The 16220-nt window shown below is 41.0% G+C and overlaps 1 protein-coding gene across 1 annotated transcript in view; it reads right to left on the bottom strand.

Moving 5' to 3' along the window:
* Positions 1 to 2254: 2254 nt before the first annotated feature.
* EXOC2 (exocyst complex component 2) overlaps positions 2255 to 16220 on the bottom strand; it is a 200465-nt gene continuing 186499 nt past the window's right edge. Inside the window, exons 26-29 of the mRNA XM_011955129.1 lie at positions 14134 to 14256; positions 8253 to 8314; positions 6085 to 6144; positions 2255 to 3877 (exon numbers count right to left, since the gene is read on the bottom strand). Of these exons, the coding sequence (XP_011810519.1) occupies positions 3784 to 3877; positions 6085 to 6144; positions 8253 to 8314; positions 14134 to 14256 (339 nt within the window). The 3' untranslated portion in view covers positions 2255 to 3783. The remainder of the gene's footprint in view (positions 3878 to 6084; positions 6145 to 8252; positions 8315 to 14133; positions 14257 to 16220) is intronic.

The raw sequence follows: 16220 nt of genomic DNA, 5'->3' as shown, positions 1-16220 counted from the left end.
AAAAAAAAAAAAAAATAGTTTCACTTTTGTCCTTAAGGCCAGGATACTCTGTGATCTTCAAAGAGGAGGTTAGTTCTTGTGAGTTAAGAGCATGGGTTCACAGTATTATGTTTCTCTGATTCCTTCCTTATCACTCTACTGGGTCATTTCTGGTTTTCTAAATGCTAAGTTTAGCAACCATTTCTCAGTACTTACTCTTTTGACACCTGCACCATTTAACCTTGCTGAAAATCTCTTTATTCTTATTGTAATACTTGCTGTTCCCTTGATTTCTATGACCTCATGACCCCATTCTTTCCAGGTTTTCCTCTTACTCTGTGATGAGTTCTTCTGGGGCCTTCTTTGATAGTTAGAATTTAGGCAGTGGTCTTGGTTCTCAGGGATTTGTGTCTGGCTAGAGGGTTTGTAGGCAGGTGGTACAAGAATCTTTTTTTAAACATGTGAAGAGATAATAATGATAACAACCATGAAAGTATCAACAATGACCACGAGAATAAAACCAATGGGTTCCAGTCATGGTAAAACACTGTTGAAGGCACAAGACAAGCTTAAGTGCCCAGTTTGTCTAGGATCTTATGTGCCTAGACAGGAGAAAGACACTGATATCCCATTGCCTTTCATTAGCCAAACTGCAAACAATTTACCCGAAGACCCAGGTCTTGTCCAGAAGATGTTTATTGTTATGTGTTTTTAACCTGGGCAAGTACAAAAGGCTTTCCAGTCATAGACGGACTAAACCTCAGTGCAATCAATCCTCCTGTGGGGAAGCAGAAATGAGATGAGATCAGCACACAAAAAACACAATGGCCCCGTGTACAGTGACATCCGCCTGCGTTTACAGCGAAGTTGAAATAATTACAGCTGCTGCTCTAATTGAGGTGTGATATATTAAATATACCTTTCAGAGCAGTTCACAAATCTATACGAAAATCTTTACAACAGAACCAACAGATACATGTTTAGTGACAAAAAGGTATGCAAGTTTAGTCTATGCATATTTTATGAATATTACATAAAATATATTTGACTTTATTTCAGAAACCTAATCTTGATGTAAAAACTAGTTAAAATTTGTAACTTTTCTGAAAACATATTACACAACACTCTTATGCAACTAATAGCAGAATATCCCATAGCATGTGATCAAAACAGAAACACACACCACCACCTTGTACCAAATCCAGAATAAAAATATAATCTTTTCTATTTCTTCCCTTTAAAAAAATCAATATGCAAAGATGACAGAGACAGGAGAATGAGTCAGAGTGCTGGGCCTAAGGCAATGATGCTTGTTTTGCAATGCCCAAATCATTTCTAGAACATGCCACTTTCATGGTACATTGATATAGAAAGTCTTAGTAAAACCAATTATTTCTAATGGCTTTTTACCATTTCAAGTGAGGCCAACTTAGCTAACTCACATGAAGCCATGCCGGCCCACAAAGAACACGGATGTGCTAAAAACGAAATGCCACCGGAGCATTAAAGTACACTGCACCTCCCTCATTTAAAATGTTTTCTCAGCTGCCTCGTTAACTTGCTCCAGGTCCTGGTTTATCTCTCAGCTTTCATCTAACTTATTTCATATTCATCCGTCTCCTCTTACCCACTAAACCAGTGTTCTGTAACTCAAGTAGCTCTTGAAATCCCCCTTTCTTCCAAGAAGTCACCCCTGACTTGTTGGAATAGTAGTCCTTGAACTCCCTCATTTGGGTATGGGGTTTTTATGCCTTTATCTTCCACTCGGAGCCATAAAAGCACTACTGGTTCCCTTGTTGCTAATGTTTATTAGCCTCTGGAATTGATGAACTTTCTCTGAGCTGTGACCCGGGTGGATGGATGTCAGAAAGCACGTCCCGCCGGAAGGAACTGATGAGCAGCGGTGAAGTCACGGACATACGGAGCCAGAGTGTGAACATGAGTCCTGCCACTTATCCTCCTTGCAGTCTTAGAGAAGTCACCAACCTCTCTCTGAGCCCTGATTCCTTCCTATGCTAAATGGACATGGCAGTAACCTAGCCCATGTGTCATAGGCTGTTGTGAGGATTAAACAAGACACTTCACGGTGTGCCTCGCACGTGGTAAGTCCCCACAAACAGAATTAGCAGGATCTGACAAACGGTTTTTGACAACGTGTCTGCCAATACAGGGTTAACCAGCACGTAAGTATTTCGAGTGTTAACAGAAGAAACATAAAAGGTTATTCAGCAAATGAAAATGTTGAAGTAAAGACACTCAGAGAAAAATGTCAAGCAAACTACAACTTAGATTAGGGGCAGATTCTTTATTGGCTGAATGTGCTGCACTAGATATTTAAAACAACACAAACATTCATGGTCGCAGTTTTTAAATTTAGCTCATAGTTGAGTTATAGACAACAGTTAACAGACTTAGGAAAGAGAATATTCTGTGTATTTCTTAACAGCTTTATCAAGCACATTTGTAAAAGATCGAACTTTCATTTCCAGTTACTATGATTCCCCCATACACCAAATGAACCAACACATTTATTTATTTTAAATAATGGAAACTATACATGGCTACACTGTGCTCTAAAATTACTTGCATTAATGAGGACATTAATTTTAGCATTTAAAAAAGGAGACTTTAAAATAACCTTAGACAATTTTGAAAACCCTGTCAAGCTGACTACAAGTAGAGAATTCCTCAGTGTTCAGATGCAACAGTGTGATGACGCTGGCGGGCGGCTGACTGTGAGAGAAGTCACGGTGACCTGAATCTGTTCCAGTAAAGCCAGTCAGCAGTGAACGTGGGGCAAGTGCACGCGGCTAGTCTACAGCTCCCACTGCCTGGTGACCAAGGAGCATCCTGAAGTTTCCGAGAAGAGACTGTGTGAGAGCAGCATTCTTCCAGCTACTGAGCAAGATCCTTCGCCGGGTAAGAGATGGCAGAGAGACAGTCACCTGCTGAAGGAGGGGGCAGCGGTGGGCAGGGAGTCGGCCGTCCACGGGGAGCCTGGCCTTTCCTTTAGGGGACCCTGAAGTCTGTGGCTGCCCCGCCAGCACCTGTGAGTGTAACCCCGTGACCGGCACTCACACCCCATCACAGACAACACACAGGGCCTCAGGGACTGCAACACGTGGATGTGAAGTGACGCACATAAATTAAGAGCGAGTGAGAATGAAAACAGCTAATGCTTAGTCCTGTGAAAAATAAAAATCAGATAGCGAAATGCCAAGTTAAATCACAGACACCTGGACCACAAATAATCTACCCCAGTTGTAATATTCATTTTAATGGAGACCACAAATTTTTCCAAAAATCTGCTTGAATTTTAAGGGTTTTAAGCACAGCTGCACAGGTTAGGACAGCAAGAGCTCCAAAGATGTCTGCATATAACTTTCCAAATCTCCTCTTATCAATCAGTCTCTCCATGTGTCGTGGGAGCTGCCTGCACTTTCGTGAATGGGACACTGAGAAATGCTTCAATATGTACCACGCCACTCCAGAACATTCCCTCCAGAAGCAGCTCTTCCTGCTGCACTCAACCTTCTGCTGAGATGCAAAGTATATTTTAAAATGTATTTTAAAGTCATACAGGATCTGATCTAGCAAGAATGGCAAAACAAATACTTCTTGGGCATTTCAAATGAGGTCATTTTAGTTGAAATGTATTCCAACAATTTTCGAAATCAGAGGAAGGAAAAAAGAGACAGAAATGGCAAACCCAATGTTTAATACACCAAATACCTTTAGGGTACTTAGAAAGTGAACAGTCTTATTACTTGTTATTTTCCTGGACTTCCTTTATTTGGCAGGTATTTATGTTTTCATCATGGTTGAAGAAGCTGCTTGGAAACAGGTGAGCTGCAAGTGCATGCTACTCTTGAACTTGTTCAGGAGCTCTTCCAGTAACCTGGAGGAAGGAGACACTTGTTTTCCAGCCTGACAGATGGGGTGGCCTAGCAACACAAGAAAACACCAGGGGAGCCAGCTGCCCCGCTCTGCCTGTGCTTGCTGTGTTGAGAAGGCAGCTGGAAAGTTCTATCTGTGGATCCTCAACTCAGCAAAAGAAACACATCAATCAAAGAAGTTGGTCAAATAGGATATACTGATATACGTATTTATGTTTGTATAGAAACATCTCCTTCCTATCCCCTCCCAAGATTAATTAGATTCCTCCCTAAAACAGACTGATGCTTGGGCCTATTCTTTTTAGAAATTCAACTCTAAAATAATTTACACACCTTCAAATTCACTTTTTGTTAAATGGTTCTATGAACATTGGCAAACCCACACCGGAGTGTAGCAGGCCACAGCACGGGGCACCGCTGCACCCTCTCCCCTGCTGCCACTCCAGTCAGCCTCTTCCCTAACCCCATCCCCCAGCAGCCACTGGTGACTTTCCCTTCCTCTCATTTTGCATTTTGTCTTTAACAGCTAGTAGTGAGTGGGGAGCGAAAGCAGTGGGTTAATTACCAGGGTAAGCAGGGTTAGGGCTAATTCCACTAGGCAAATCGCTTTGCTACCTGATATCTCAATCTGTTTCCCCAACTGATTTGATATAGTCATCTAATTTCTTTTTCTTTTTCTTTTTTTTGAGATGGAGTTTTGCCCTTGTCACCCAGGCTGGAGTGCAGTGGTACGATCTCGGCTCACTGCAACCTCCAGCTCCCGGGGTTCAAGCTATTCTCCTGCCCCAGTCTCCTGAGTAGCTGAAATTACAGGTGCACGCCACCACGCCTGGCTAATTTTCCTATTTTTAGTAGAGATGGGGTTTTACCATGTTGGCCAGAATAGTCTTGATTTCCTGAAGTTGTGATCTGCCCACCTAGGACTCCCAAAGTGCTGGAATTACAGGCATGAGCCACAAGCCTGGCCCTAGTCATCTAATTTTAAAGCTAGAAAGGATTTTGGAGTTTTCCTGGTTTGGATGAAGCAACCAAGAAGTGGGTTTAACAGTACTGAGGTCAAGAGACTATTTCACGGTTTAACAACGTTCAATATTAGAATACTACTCCCACAGCAAACCTAAAATACAGTCCTGACCAGGGTCTACTTCAGGGTGTGTATTGTTCTTGACTTGAACACACTACCTTTTGAGCCCTGTTCCACATATGAAATGTAACCGTGACTGTTATTTAATCTTTTATCATATTTATTTTAAAGAAATGAACAGGGTTTGGAACCAATTCAAATAGAGGCTGGAAGTTAGTGAGCGAAAGCAGCAGCACTGTCCGCACAGCCGCCATGTGCCCACGTGGGACGTGCACAGCAGGGGCGATGCGGGGACTGCAGGGTGGAAGGGCTGGTCTGCTGCCCACTCTGTGATGTGACAGCTTCCCCCCATCGCCCAGCCCATGCGCTCTCTCTGCCCTGCACTGAGTCTGCTCTGCATTCACGGTGCCAGCATTTCACAGTCAGTGCACCACACAAGCCTGTCCATGGACAGGCAGCCACGTGTGGAGGGCGTGGTAAAGGAGCTACTGCAGAGTTTCTGCTGCCTCAGTGCGGGGGAGCCTGGATATTTGTGAAATTTACCTGGCCTAGATTTTCTCTTAGGTCTGTTTCCTGTTCTATGAGTAGTAAAGTTTGAAGTCAGGTTGAGATCATCAGTGTGGTCTAACGAAATATATACGTATATATAAAACTTTATGATGCCGTATGTGCACATCTACTCTTTCATAACATTTTATATTTTATAGAACACAAAATGAACACTACTGAGTTACTCAAAGACAAAAAAATCACTGACTCCTGCATTTTACTGTGCGGTCTTCTTTTTTCCATTACTTCTTAAGGATATATGCTACTAATACAGTTTACTGAATAAGTCATAGTGAGCTTTCTTAAGACATTTTCTGTACCAGTCACTTGAAATGAAAGCCAACTTCTAAATTATCCTCAACCCAGAAGAAAGGTCTTACCTTATTCTGTCACTTGGAAGACATGCAAGTGACAGTGACGAGATGTACCTACTAACGGCTCTTATTCGGATTCTTATTTGGATTCTGCTCTTTCTAGAATCCAAATCACTATTATTCCTTTTTAAAAGGTACTTTACGTAACAAAACCTTGCTGGGCACATGCAACTGGCTCCTGAGAACAGCACACAGGACTTACTTTTTATCTGCTCCACTGGAGAGCTGGGGCAGGGCTTCCAAGGCCTGCTTAAAACTTGACCTGGAACAGAAACAACCACACTGAAGTTGAAGCCTTGCACAGGAGAACTGCTGACAAATTCTTAAGCATCCCTTAATTATTGAGAAGCCGATAAAAGCCAGTGAAGCAAGGAAATACGAGAAAAAGTAAAAGTGAAAAACAACAGAAAAAGTAAAAGTAAAAGTGAAGGTGTAGCTACCAGGTGGAGGCTTTGTAGCAGCAGGGCCAGAAAAGCTCAAGTAGGAAATGAAACGCAACTTGAAAAGCTAAAGGAAAAACAGATCTTCTTTTAGAGGATGCTACTGGTGACAGAGGAGAGCTTAATGTGCACATGTTTAATTTAAAAGGAGTCTTTTCAAAACAAACAACTGCAGATGGAGTAACTGGTAAGAAAGGAAAGAAACTAAGAAATGAAAGATGACACACAGCGGGGTGTTCACAGTATTTGGCACGCACGGGGCCTGATCTGCAGCCAATGTCTTGTAATATTTAAATACAGCCTACTTACAACTTGTTGAAAAATGGAGAGTTATAGAGATGCTTTAAAAATTCAACATGATTTCCTTACACGAAGGTAAAAGGAAAGAATTTTTAAAAAGACAACTTCGGGATGTTTAGCTTTTACAAGGAGCAAGTATTAGAAAAATTACCAAACCAAATGAAAAGCATCATGGGGAGACTGTTTGGGAATAACCTGTACCATTCACAAAGGAACAGTTCTTAACTTTTATCTCTTCTTTTATGATTGGTTAAGGTGAAGAAATAAATGTAATTATTCTTGACTTTAGGGGGTCGTTACTTCTATATTGTAAAAACATCCTCCTCAATCTACCAGGAAGTACGTTTTTCAGCAGTATTCCTCAAATCAGGGGCAAGTGTCACAGCAACAGAGAGGCAGACTGAAAAGTTCTAACAGAGTCATAAAACCTGGTGCTGGGCATCTCCAGCTGCTCCCGGGAGGGCGCGGTGGGGGCTGGGCCGGGTGGCTGGGTGCACTCAGGTCCCTCCCCACATTCAGTAGGCTCTTTCCTGCTGTGGAAGCCACTGCCTCTACCTCCACCATCAGCTTGTTTCTTATGAGCCTCTTTTTGATTAATTCAAAGAAAAGTGATGGAATTGTTTTGACAGTAGGACAATAATGATAAACATTATACCACCTGTTATTGGCAGGGTACTGAAAATTAAACAGTGACTTGGCATATTTTCTCATTTAATCCCCTCAAAAGCTTGCCTAGAATATTTTAATCTTCCTCTACAGATGAGTACCTTATACTCTATAAAACTAAGTCAGCAGGAAGAAAGAGCAGGCCGGGTGCTTTCCATCCTGTTAGCATGTTGTGCAGACAAACGATGGCTGGGAAAAGCTGTGGCTGAACAATGAACCTGGAGGCTAGAAATGGCTTCTGGTGAGCTGCGACGACGGGAATGAAAGGCTAACTTCATGTGTTAGGAAAAAATGGAAAAGTCTTTTCAATTGCAAAGCTGACAGTAAGAATGACAGCAAGCCATGTTATCAGATGCTGGGAATGAGTGAGTAAGCATATTACAGTGTCCTCAACCATTCCATTTGCATACTACTTGGCCTCTCGGGGACATCAACATATCACCCAGTATTTCCTAGGTAATGCTGCCCGTGTAGTAAACAACCTTGCACAGGCAAACAGTAGTTCTGTTTCACTTCACCTACTGAAATTTCAATGGTAGGAAATCCTGACTTTCATTCAAAACAGCTAAAAATTATCATCAAATTTCCACTACAAAATTTTGCAGAGAAACCACAAGGCTTCCTCATACTGATATTTACAGCACTCGAGCTGTCCTTCAGAGTCTGCTATGAATAGACTAAGACTCAGTTCTTATCCTCTTTTGCTTTAAGAAGTATGTCACACTCTGATGTATTATTTTTAAGACTAAGATTTATTTGTCAGTAGTAAATGAAAAACAAAATTGTATTAAACCCCTTTCCTTTACATTGCGTTACAAAGAAGTGGCCTTGACATAAACTTGATCACGTCACAAATTGATGAGCATGTGCTCTGATCAGTCATCTTTACAGAGGACAGAATTCACTAGTAAGACAATCTGTATTTTTAACAGAGCACTCAGAACTAAAGAACACTGCAACTCACTTGCTTTCGGGTGTCAGGTAAACAGCCACAGTGTCTCTCAAAGCACAGATTTCAAGTCTTGCCTGAAAATGAGAAAAAGACAAAGTGACAACAGGAAAATTTATATTATCAAATATAAACAAGTACTGAGGTGAGGGGTCCCCAGCCTGCTTGTCGCAGGACAGGGCTTGGTGTAACACCACCGCAGTGACTGCCAGTCATGAGCAGAGTTTCTAAAACAGTCCGAAGAAATCTGCTACCACAAAATGTTCGTTGACTGAAAATTAACTTGTAGTCAAGGATGACTGTGAGGGCAGGGAACTAGATATCTCAGTATGAAAAGCACAGACTGTGTCATGATTTTCCAGCCATCTGTATTTACCCTCTAACCACCAATTTTTCTTCAGTCTTGCAAGAGGAAAGACACTCTGAAACACTGCCCTGAAAGGGCCTGTGCCCCACAGAGGTGAGGATGTGGCCTGGCTTCCTGACACCTATGCCCTTCCAGGCACACTGCCTTCATCTCAAAAACTAAACTATGCTCTACGGATTCAACGCAATCTCTATTAAAATCACAGCTGCTTTTATTTTTTTCTGGCAAGCTGATTCTAAAATTCATAAGGAAATGCAAGGCACTCAGAACAGCCAAAACAATCTTAAAAAAGAGGAACACATTTAGAGGCCTCACACTGTCTGACTTCAAACGTACCACAAAGCTGAAATATATTTATATACTGTATACCCTTATATTCGTGGTCAACTGCTATTCAACAGGGGTGCCAAGACCACTCAGCGGGGAAAGAACAGTCTCTTCAACAAATGGTGCCTGGGCAACTGGATATCCACATGCAGAAGAACGAAGCTGAATCCTTTCCTTAACACAAACATTAACTCAACACCAATCACAGATCTAAATGTAAGAGATAAAATTATGAAACGATCAGAAGAAACCCAGCGTAAATCTTTGTGACCTGAGGCTGGGAAACCCTTCTTAGAAATCATGCCGAAAGTATAAACAACAACAACAAAACAAAGTGGACTCCATCAAAATTAAAAATCCAGTGCTACAAAGACACCATCCAGAATGTGAAAAGACAACCCCACAGAACGAGGCATCACTTCACACCCACTGGGATGGCCATAATCAATGAGAGAGACAATAACAAATACTGGTGAGGAGGTAGAGAAACTGGAACCCTCAAAAACTGCTGGTAGGAATGTGCTGCCACTTTGGAGAACAGTCTGGCAGCTCCTCAGAGGATTAATTATAGAGTAACCATACAAACTAGCAATTCCGCTCCTTGGTGTGCATCCACGAGCCATGAAGACAGACGTCCACACGAGAACTTGTACAGGAGTGTTCACAGAAGCATTCTGCATATTAATCAAAAGTGGGAAGAAAACCAACGCTCACGAACTGATGAATGGACACATAAAATGTGTATTTAAAGTGGAATATTACTCATATGTAAAAAGGAGTGAAGCACTGGCACATGTTACAACATGGATGAACCCTGACACATTAGGCTACAGCTTCCATTGAGTTGAAATTTTCAGAGTAGACAAATCGCAGAGATAGAAAGCCAACTGTCTGTAGGGACAAGGGGTATGGGAGGCAAATGATCAGACTTTCTGTTAATGGGTCAGGGGTTTCTTTTGGGATGAAATGTTCTGAAATTGATTATGGTGATGACTGGACAGCTCTTCGAATACACTAAAAATCACTGAATTGTGTATTCTTTTTCTACTGCAGACAGATCGTATGCTCTATGAAATATTTCATAAAAGTTTTAAGAAAAAAGTTAACAAGATTTCACTCGTATGCGAGCACGAAGAAGTGTGATCTGACAGACAAGTCAGGTTTCCTGGGAGCTCCCGCAGACCCACTGACGATGATCACTTGATTTTCTGAAGTAGGTACCCACAGTGAGTGGGACACACAGGAGAACATTTAAAAGAAATATCCCTTATTCTCAAGGAGTGGACGAAACAGAAAACAATGACAAAAGACACAGCCAGCTCTTTAGAGTTTATTAGAAATTCTGTAAGCCATCTAGATCAAAGCAGACATATATGACACAGGATATTCAGTGACCTTTTTCTGTCTGGAAGGCAATTGTTTGGTTTCATTTTTTCAGTCCCTTAGGAGCCTGAAAAACAGTATATAACTAGAAAGTTACAAATGCTAGAAAGTATGAAAATTTCTGTCTCTATTTTGTTTATATTCTAGCATAGGTAAAAACAGACCTACCAGGAAAAAAGGTAGAACTTTCAGCTGACTATCTTAGGAGAAAGATTAAATTACTACAAAACCAATCTTCTGGTAGAAATTTTATTCAATCAAGGTCATAGAGTGTTTTAATTAACCTATAAGTTATGCCAATTATAAAAACTGTGGTTACCTATATAATACCTACAAAATTGTAATTCAGAAAACATCATGCTAAAAGATCTGCCAAAATCACCAAACCGTCACTCCCCTTTTCACCGAGCTCTCAGGACAGTTCTGGAGTTTGGCACTTTAGGGAATTGCCTATCCAAGGTTAATCCACTATCCCTCTTAGAGTTATGGCCCCAAGGAAGGAGGCTCTCAGTCATTCTCGGTGGGAGAGTGAAGCGGGGAGTTTAGACTAATGGCCTTTTTCAAAATACACATGTTTGTACAGGCCCAAGGAGGTCTCAAAAACTGGAGGCTGGAACAGTTTGGTGGCCAGCAGTTTCCGGACATGTGTTTGTGAAAAAATTTTCCAGCTAATTCTGAGATCACTTCCCAACCTCTCCCTGCTGGTTCTGAGAGTGGTTTAGCCGTCAGACAAGCGGGTAACAGAGGTAAGGTGTAGAGAGGGCAGATGCCTGTTAAAATCCCAAGACTGCAAGGCCCCCGGTAGCCACTGCAGCTGCCTGTTAATTCATTTGTAGTATCACACAATTTACACTACTGATCCCGTGATGGAACTATTATAATAACCACGACCTTTCAACTTAAACTATCACATCAAAGATCTGATCAATCCATTTTCAGAGAAAACTGGCGGCAAATGGAAATACAGCAGAAGCTTTTGTAACAGATTTTCCCCTAACCAAATTAACAAGTGCTCTCTGCTCTTCTTTTTCCCAAATATGTATTTTATTTTGAACAAATTTCAAACATATGGAGACTTGGAAAGAACTTTACAGTGAACGCCTGTTTACTCACAGGCTCTCCCAATAACACAGCCTCACAAGACCACACGGCTTCCATCCGCCACTCAGTCCCACAGCTCTGATCCACTTCAGGGCGCATACCATTCACTGCAGTGGACTCTCTGCACCAGTTTTGTTCTTTTATACTTAGAATGTACATACTACACACAATGGACAAATCTCAAAGTGTGGCATCTGATGAGTTCTGACTGACGTATACACCTGTGTGATGCAAACCCAGACCACAATACAGAACTAGCACCCTGTGACGATCCCCAAGGCCCCACCCTAGGAACCCCCACCACCCAGAGGAAGCCGCTGTTCTGAGTTCTTCATCACAGTTAGTTTTCTCTGTTCTACAACTTCATGTAAATGAAAACTATACAGTATACGCATGTGTCTGTGTAAGGATCCCTTCATTCGGCGTAATGCTTCTGGGATTCACTGCATTGTATCAGTAATTTGTTCTCATTAATGTGGAATAGTATTTGATTGTATGAATATATTACAGTTTATTTACTGTACTGATGGACGCCTGGGTTGTTTTCAGTTTTTGATTACGATAAAATGACGACGAACACTCTTATTTTTTTGAGAAAGGGTGTCACTCCGTCGCCCAGTCTGGAGTGCAGCAGCACGATCACAGTTCACTACAGCCTCGACTTCCTAGGCTCAAGCAAGCTTCCCACCTTAGCCTCCCAAGCAGCTGGGACCACATGTGTCTGTGTACACAGACACACGCACACAGCATCACACCTGGATAATTAAAACTTTTTTTTTTTTTTTTTTTGTAGAGACAAGGTCTTACTATGTTGCCCAGGCTCGTCTCAAACCCATGGTGAACGTTCTTATAAATATGTTTTGTAACCTATTTATACAACACATACGAAACTGAAAATGTTTTCAGTTCACTTGCTTAAGTAACTGGGATCGGAATAGCTGGGTCACAGGGTGCGTATGTGTACGCTTAGCTTGAAAAGAAAATGCAAGAGCTTTCCCCAAAGTAGCTGCACTAGATCACATTCTCAGCGACGTGAGAGCTCCAGTCCACCACATTCTTGCCAACACTTGGTACAGTCAGTCTTTCATTTTTATCCTGACGGACGCGTAATGGCATTGTATTGTAGTGTTTTCATCTCCCTGCTAGCTAACGATGTTGTTCATCCTTCCATGTGGCTGCCTGGTCATTCTTATGCTTTTGACAACCTAATTAAATGCCTGCTGGATATTTTGAATTGTCCCATGGATCCCTGGAGCTCTGCTTATTTTTTTCCCCAATTATCCTTATTTCTGTTGTCCACACTGGATAATTTCTATTGGTTTGCAAGTTAACTGACTGTTTAAAAATTCTATTATTCTATTATTATCATCTAGTAGATTTTTAAAAATTTATCTACTGTGTTTTTCCATTCCAGAAATTCCATTTAGTTCCTGTTTTAGGGTTTTTCTCTGCCGAGATTTCCCACCTACTGATTCAAGAGGAGCACAGCTTCCTTTACATCATCTGATGCAGCGGTGTGAAAATCCTTGCCTGCTAATTCCAATACCTGGTCAGCTTAAGGTTGGCTTCAGGTGATCATTTTTTGTATTAGGAATCAGTCATGTTTTCCTGCTTATTTGTGCATTTCAATTACATTTTAACTCAATTAAATGTGGATCCCGGACACTCAGTGTTACGCTGTGGAGACTCTGGATTCTGTAATATATCTCTAAGGACTGCTGATTTTTTATTTGTTTGTTTTAGCAAGCAATTAACTTATTTGGACTCCAGCTAAGAACTCTTGGCTCTTGGGCAGCAGTCCAATTCTTCCTTCAGTTCTTCTAGCCTCAGCTGGGCTGGCTGGAGGGCAGTCTGACCACGCACATGGTGAGACCCCTCTCTGGGATGCCCCTCACCTACCTGTAGTTGTGGCTGCTCCAAAGCCTGTTTTTCAAGCCAGAAAACACGTTTTGTATTGGAGTTTTAGGCACTCCTGGACCTGCCTTTAGGTTAAAATCCATAAGAAGTAAGAAATTCACCCAGGTGCCATTTCCTCTAGAATCTGCCCACCAATGGTCGTTCTCTGGTATTTTCAGGGATGTTTTCAAAATTAAAAACATTTTTATTTTTTGATATTCAAGTTTATAGTTGTTATCTGTGGAGGGCTGGCCTGACAGGAGCTTCCTCAGCCATGACTAGAAGAGGAACGACACTGCTTTTTGAATCTCACTACCACGTGGCCAGAAGCGCACGCTTCCATCTGCACGCACGCCTCAGCAGCTACCAGCTGGTTACGTGCGTGCCAAAGTCAACTGGTGTTTATGGCATTTATCATTATATAATTTAAACACAAGAGACAGTTATTTGTTGTTTCTATGCAAACTGCACTGAATGCTTTCAAAAGACTTATTAAAAGCAAGTTGTTAAAAATTTCCTGTGGAACTGAATGCCATGAAGATAGTTGGAAAATAAAAATAAAAATCACAAGACTTTTGAAGGATTCTGCATTCAGATATTTTTTCAGAAGTCTTTAAGGTCTTGCTCTACTGTAAAGAAACAGAAACTCTGAAACTTGCAGACAATGCTTCATGGGTATGGCTTATGCAAGAAAGGATATGAACTTCTTCAATCATAGATCCATTAGAAGCCTGTCTTATGTCATAAGACTGATGACTAAAGACATTTTATATGGTATAAATAACAGCAGAAGTTCAATATGAAACTGAACGATTCTGTTACCTGTAAAGCTCCGTTTCTGCTGAAGGAGGAGACACACTGCATCAGTCGGCCGAGCTCTTCAGAAACTGCTTCCACCACCTTGGAGAGCACCCGAGGGACCAGCTCTTTGGAAACAGTGAACACCTGGTTTGAAATAGGAAGACATGGTGCTTTGTGGGGCTTTTTGACTTGAATTTGTTAAAAACAAAGTAACTTTCAAAACAAAACAAAAGGAAATCAATAGGACTTCTAAGTCATTTTTAAAAGACCAAAATTATAAATGAAAGGAAGATACAGACTTATATTTAAATTCTATTGACCGATTAACAACAAAAATTATCTTAAAAATACAATATTGGCAAATGTAATTTTGAAAGGCATTACTGATGTTGACAAAATAAAAACTGTTTTGAACATTTCTTTTTCCTCTTGCCCCTTTCACCAGAAAGAAACATCTCTAAAGAAGAAATTAGAGAAATAAAAACATACTGGGTCAATATTTTACCACAACTTAAACAAATACTGTGTCAGACTCTCCTTAAACTCTGACAAACACCATTTCATATGGGGTGCCCTGTTCCGTATTGGACAACAGGCCCCCACCAAAATTTTACACATACTGTGCTAAATACGTATGTCCTTTTATTTGACTTACATTATTTTCAAACCTTAAAGTTTGATACTTTCAAACTGAGAGTTACTGTCTTTGGAGATTTACTGAAATCTGACTCTCATGATTTATAAATGAAAGTAAATCACATTTTCTTTTTAAGTTTTTCCTTTTTTCAGATTGAGCCACCAGCATTAAATACTTGGATTAACCCACACATAACTTGAGTGTCCAAGTAAATTTTTGGCAACTTAAGATTATGTAGCAAACAGTAAACATTATGAATGAAATTCTACTTTGTCATTATAATCCCATGGCAGTTGATAATGCACATTAATAAAAGCTGCCTCACTAGGAATCAACACCATCACAGCAATTTCCACAGATCTCACAGCTCTGCCCGCCCACCAGAGAAATGCTTGCAACTACTGCACCTACATTTGCACTTTGGGCTCAAATTTTATAGGATGCTAACATAACAAAAAAAGAATTTTTATGTTTTTTATAAGATCACAATGAAAAATACTGCTCATTATAAAAAGATCTATGTGGTAAATTCCTGCCTGAGTTAAATCACATAAAAATTCTATTGCGAGAGATGAATTTGTATGCTTCCCTTTCACTAAGAACTCAAACCTGTAACATTCTACAGTTGTCTTTCTGCTCTTGGTGCTTCGAACTTCTAAGACAAATTTAGAACCAGGTAGTGTTATCTTTGTTTTCTCTGGTCATATTTGGGTTTCACTCTTAATTAACCACGTTTTTTTCAGTTTACCTTGATGGCCTCAGATCCTTTTGGATGCAGCAGGCAGCACACATCTAAAAACACCCTTCTCGGACGCCTGTCGCCTCAGAGGCACCCAGGCAACAGTGGAAACGATCGAACGGTGGCCTCTTTGATCTGCCCCACTTTATCTGCCCCCCATTAGTCTGTGAGCCACAGCCTTTCTCAAAGTGTTGGCAAAGCAGTGAGTAACAAATCCTGAAATTACTGAATGAAAACAGGTAGTCACAGATCATGGTGGTAGCTCTGGTCTCTTCTTTCAATTTTCCTCAGAAGAGTCCTCCTAGCCAGGATGTTCATCGAGGATGCTAACACAAAGCTTAAGATGAAAGCGTGTCAAGTGAGTGCAAGTTTTCACATGGCCCAGAAGCAGCAGTACTGTCTGCATGACCCTAAGTCAACCACGGACAGGAAATCACGCATCTGTTCCAGTGTCGGCCTGCCCGAGCCTCTTTCTAAGCAGTGTCTGCCTTTCTGGACTCCCAGCTACTGCTACAGGAATCAGATACCAGTGCTTATTTGTACACTGGCTAAAAAGAAGTGAATGCATTTTCCAAGATAAGGGATTTACTATTCTTTGAAGGATAAACATCCTTGCAATCTATCTTCACCTTTTAAAAATTAATGAATTTAGCTGTAATTATTAAAGAAAACATACTTCAGAAAAAGACTCACAGGTAAACATACACATACACACACACACACACACACAGA

This window comes from Colobus angolensis, unplaced genomic scaffold (assembly GCF_000951035.1).
Source record: "Colobus angolensis palliatus isolate OR3802 unplaced genomic scaffold, Cang.pa_1.0 Scaffold396, whole genome shotgun sequence".
NCBI lineage: Eukaryota > Metazoa > Chordata > Mammalia > Primates > Cercopithecidae > Colobus > Colobus angolensis.
This window is presented reverse-complemented; position numbering and strand designations above follow the sequence as displayed.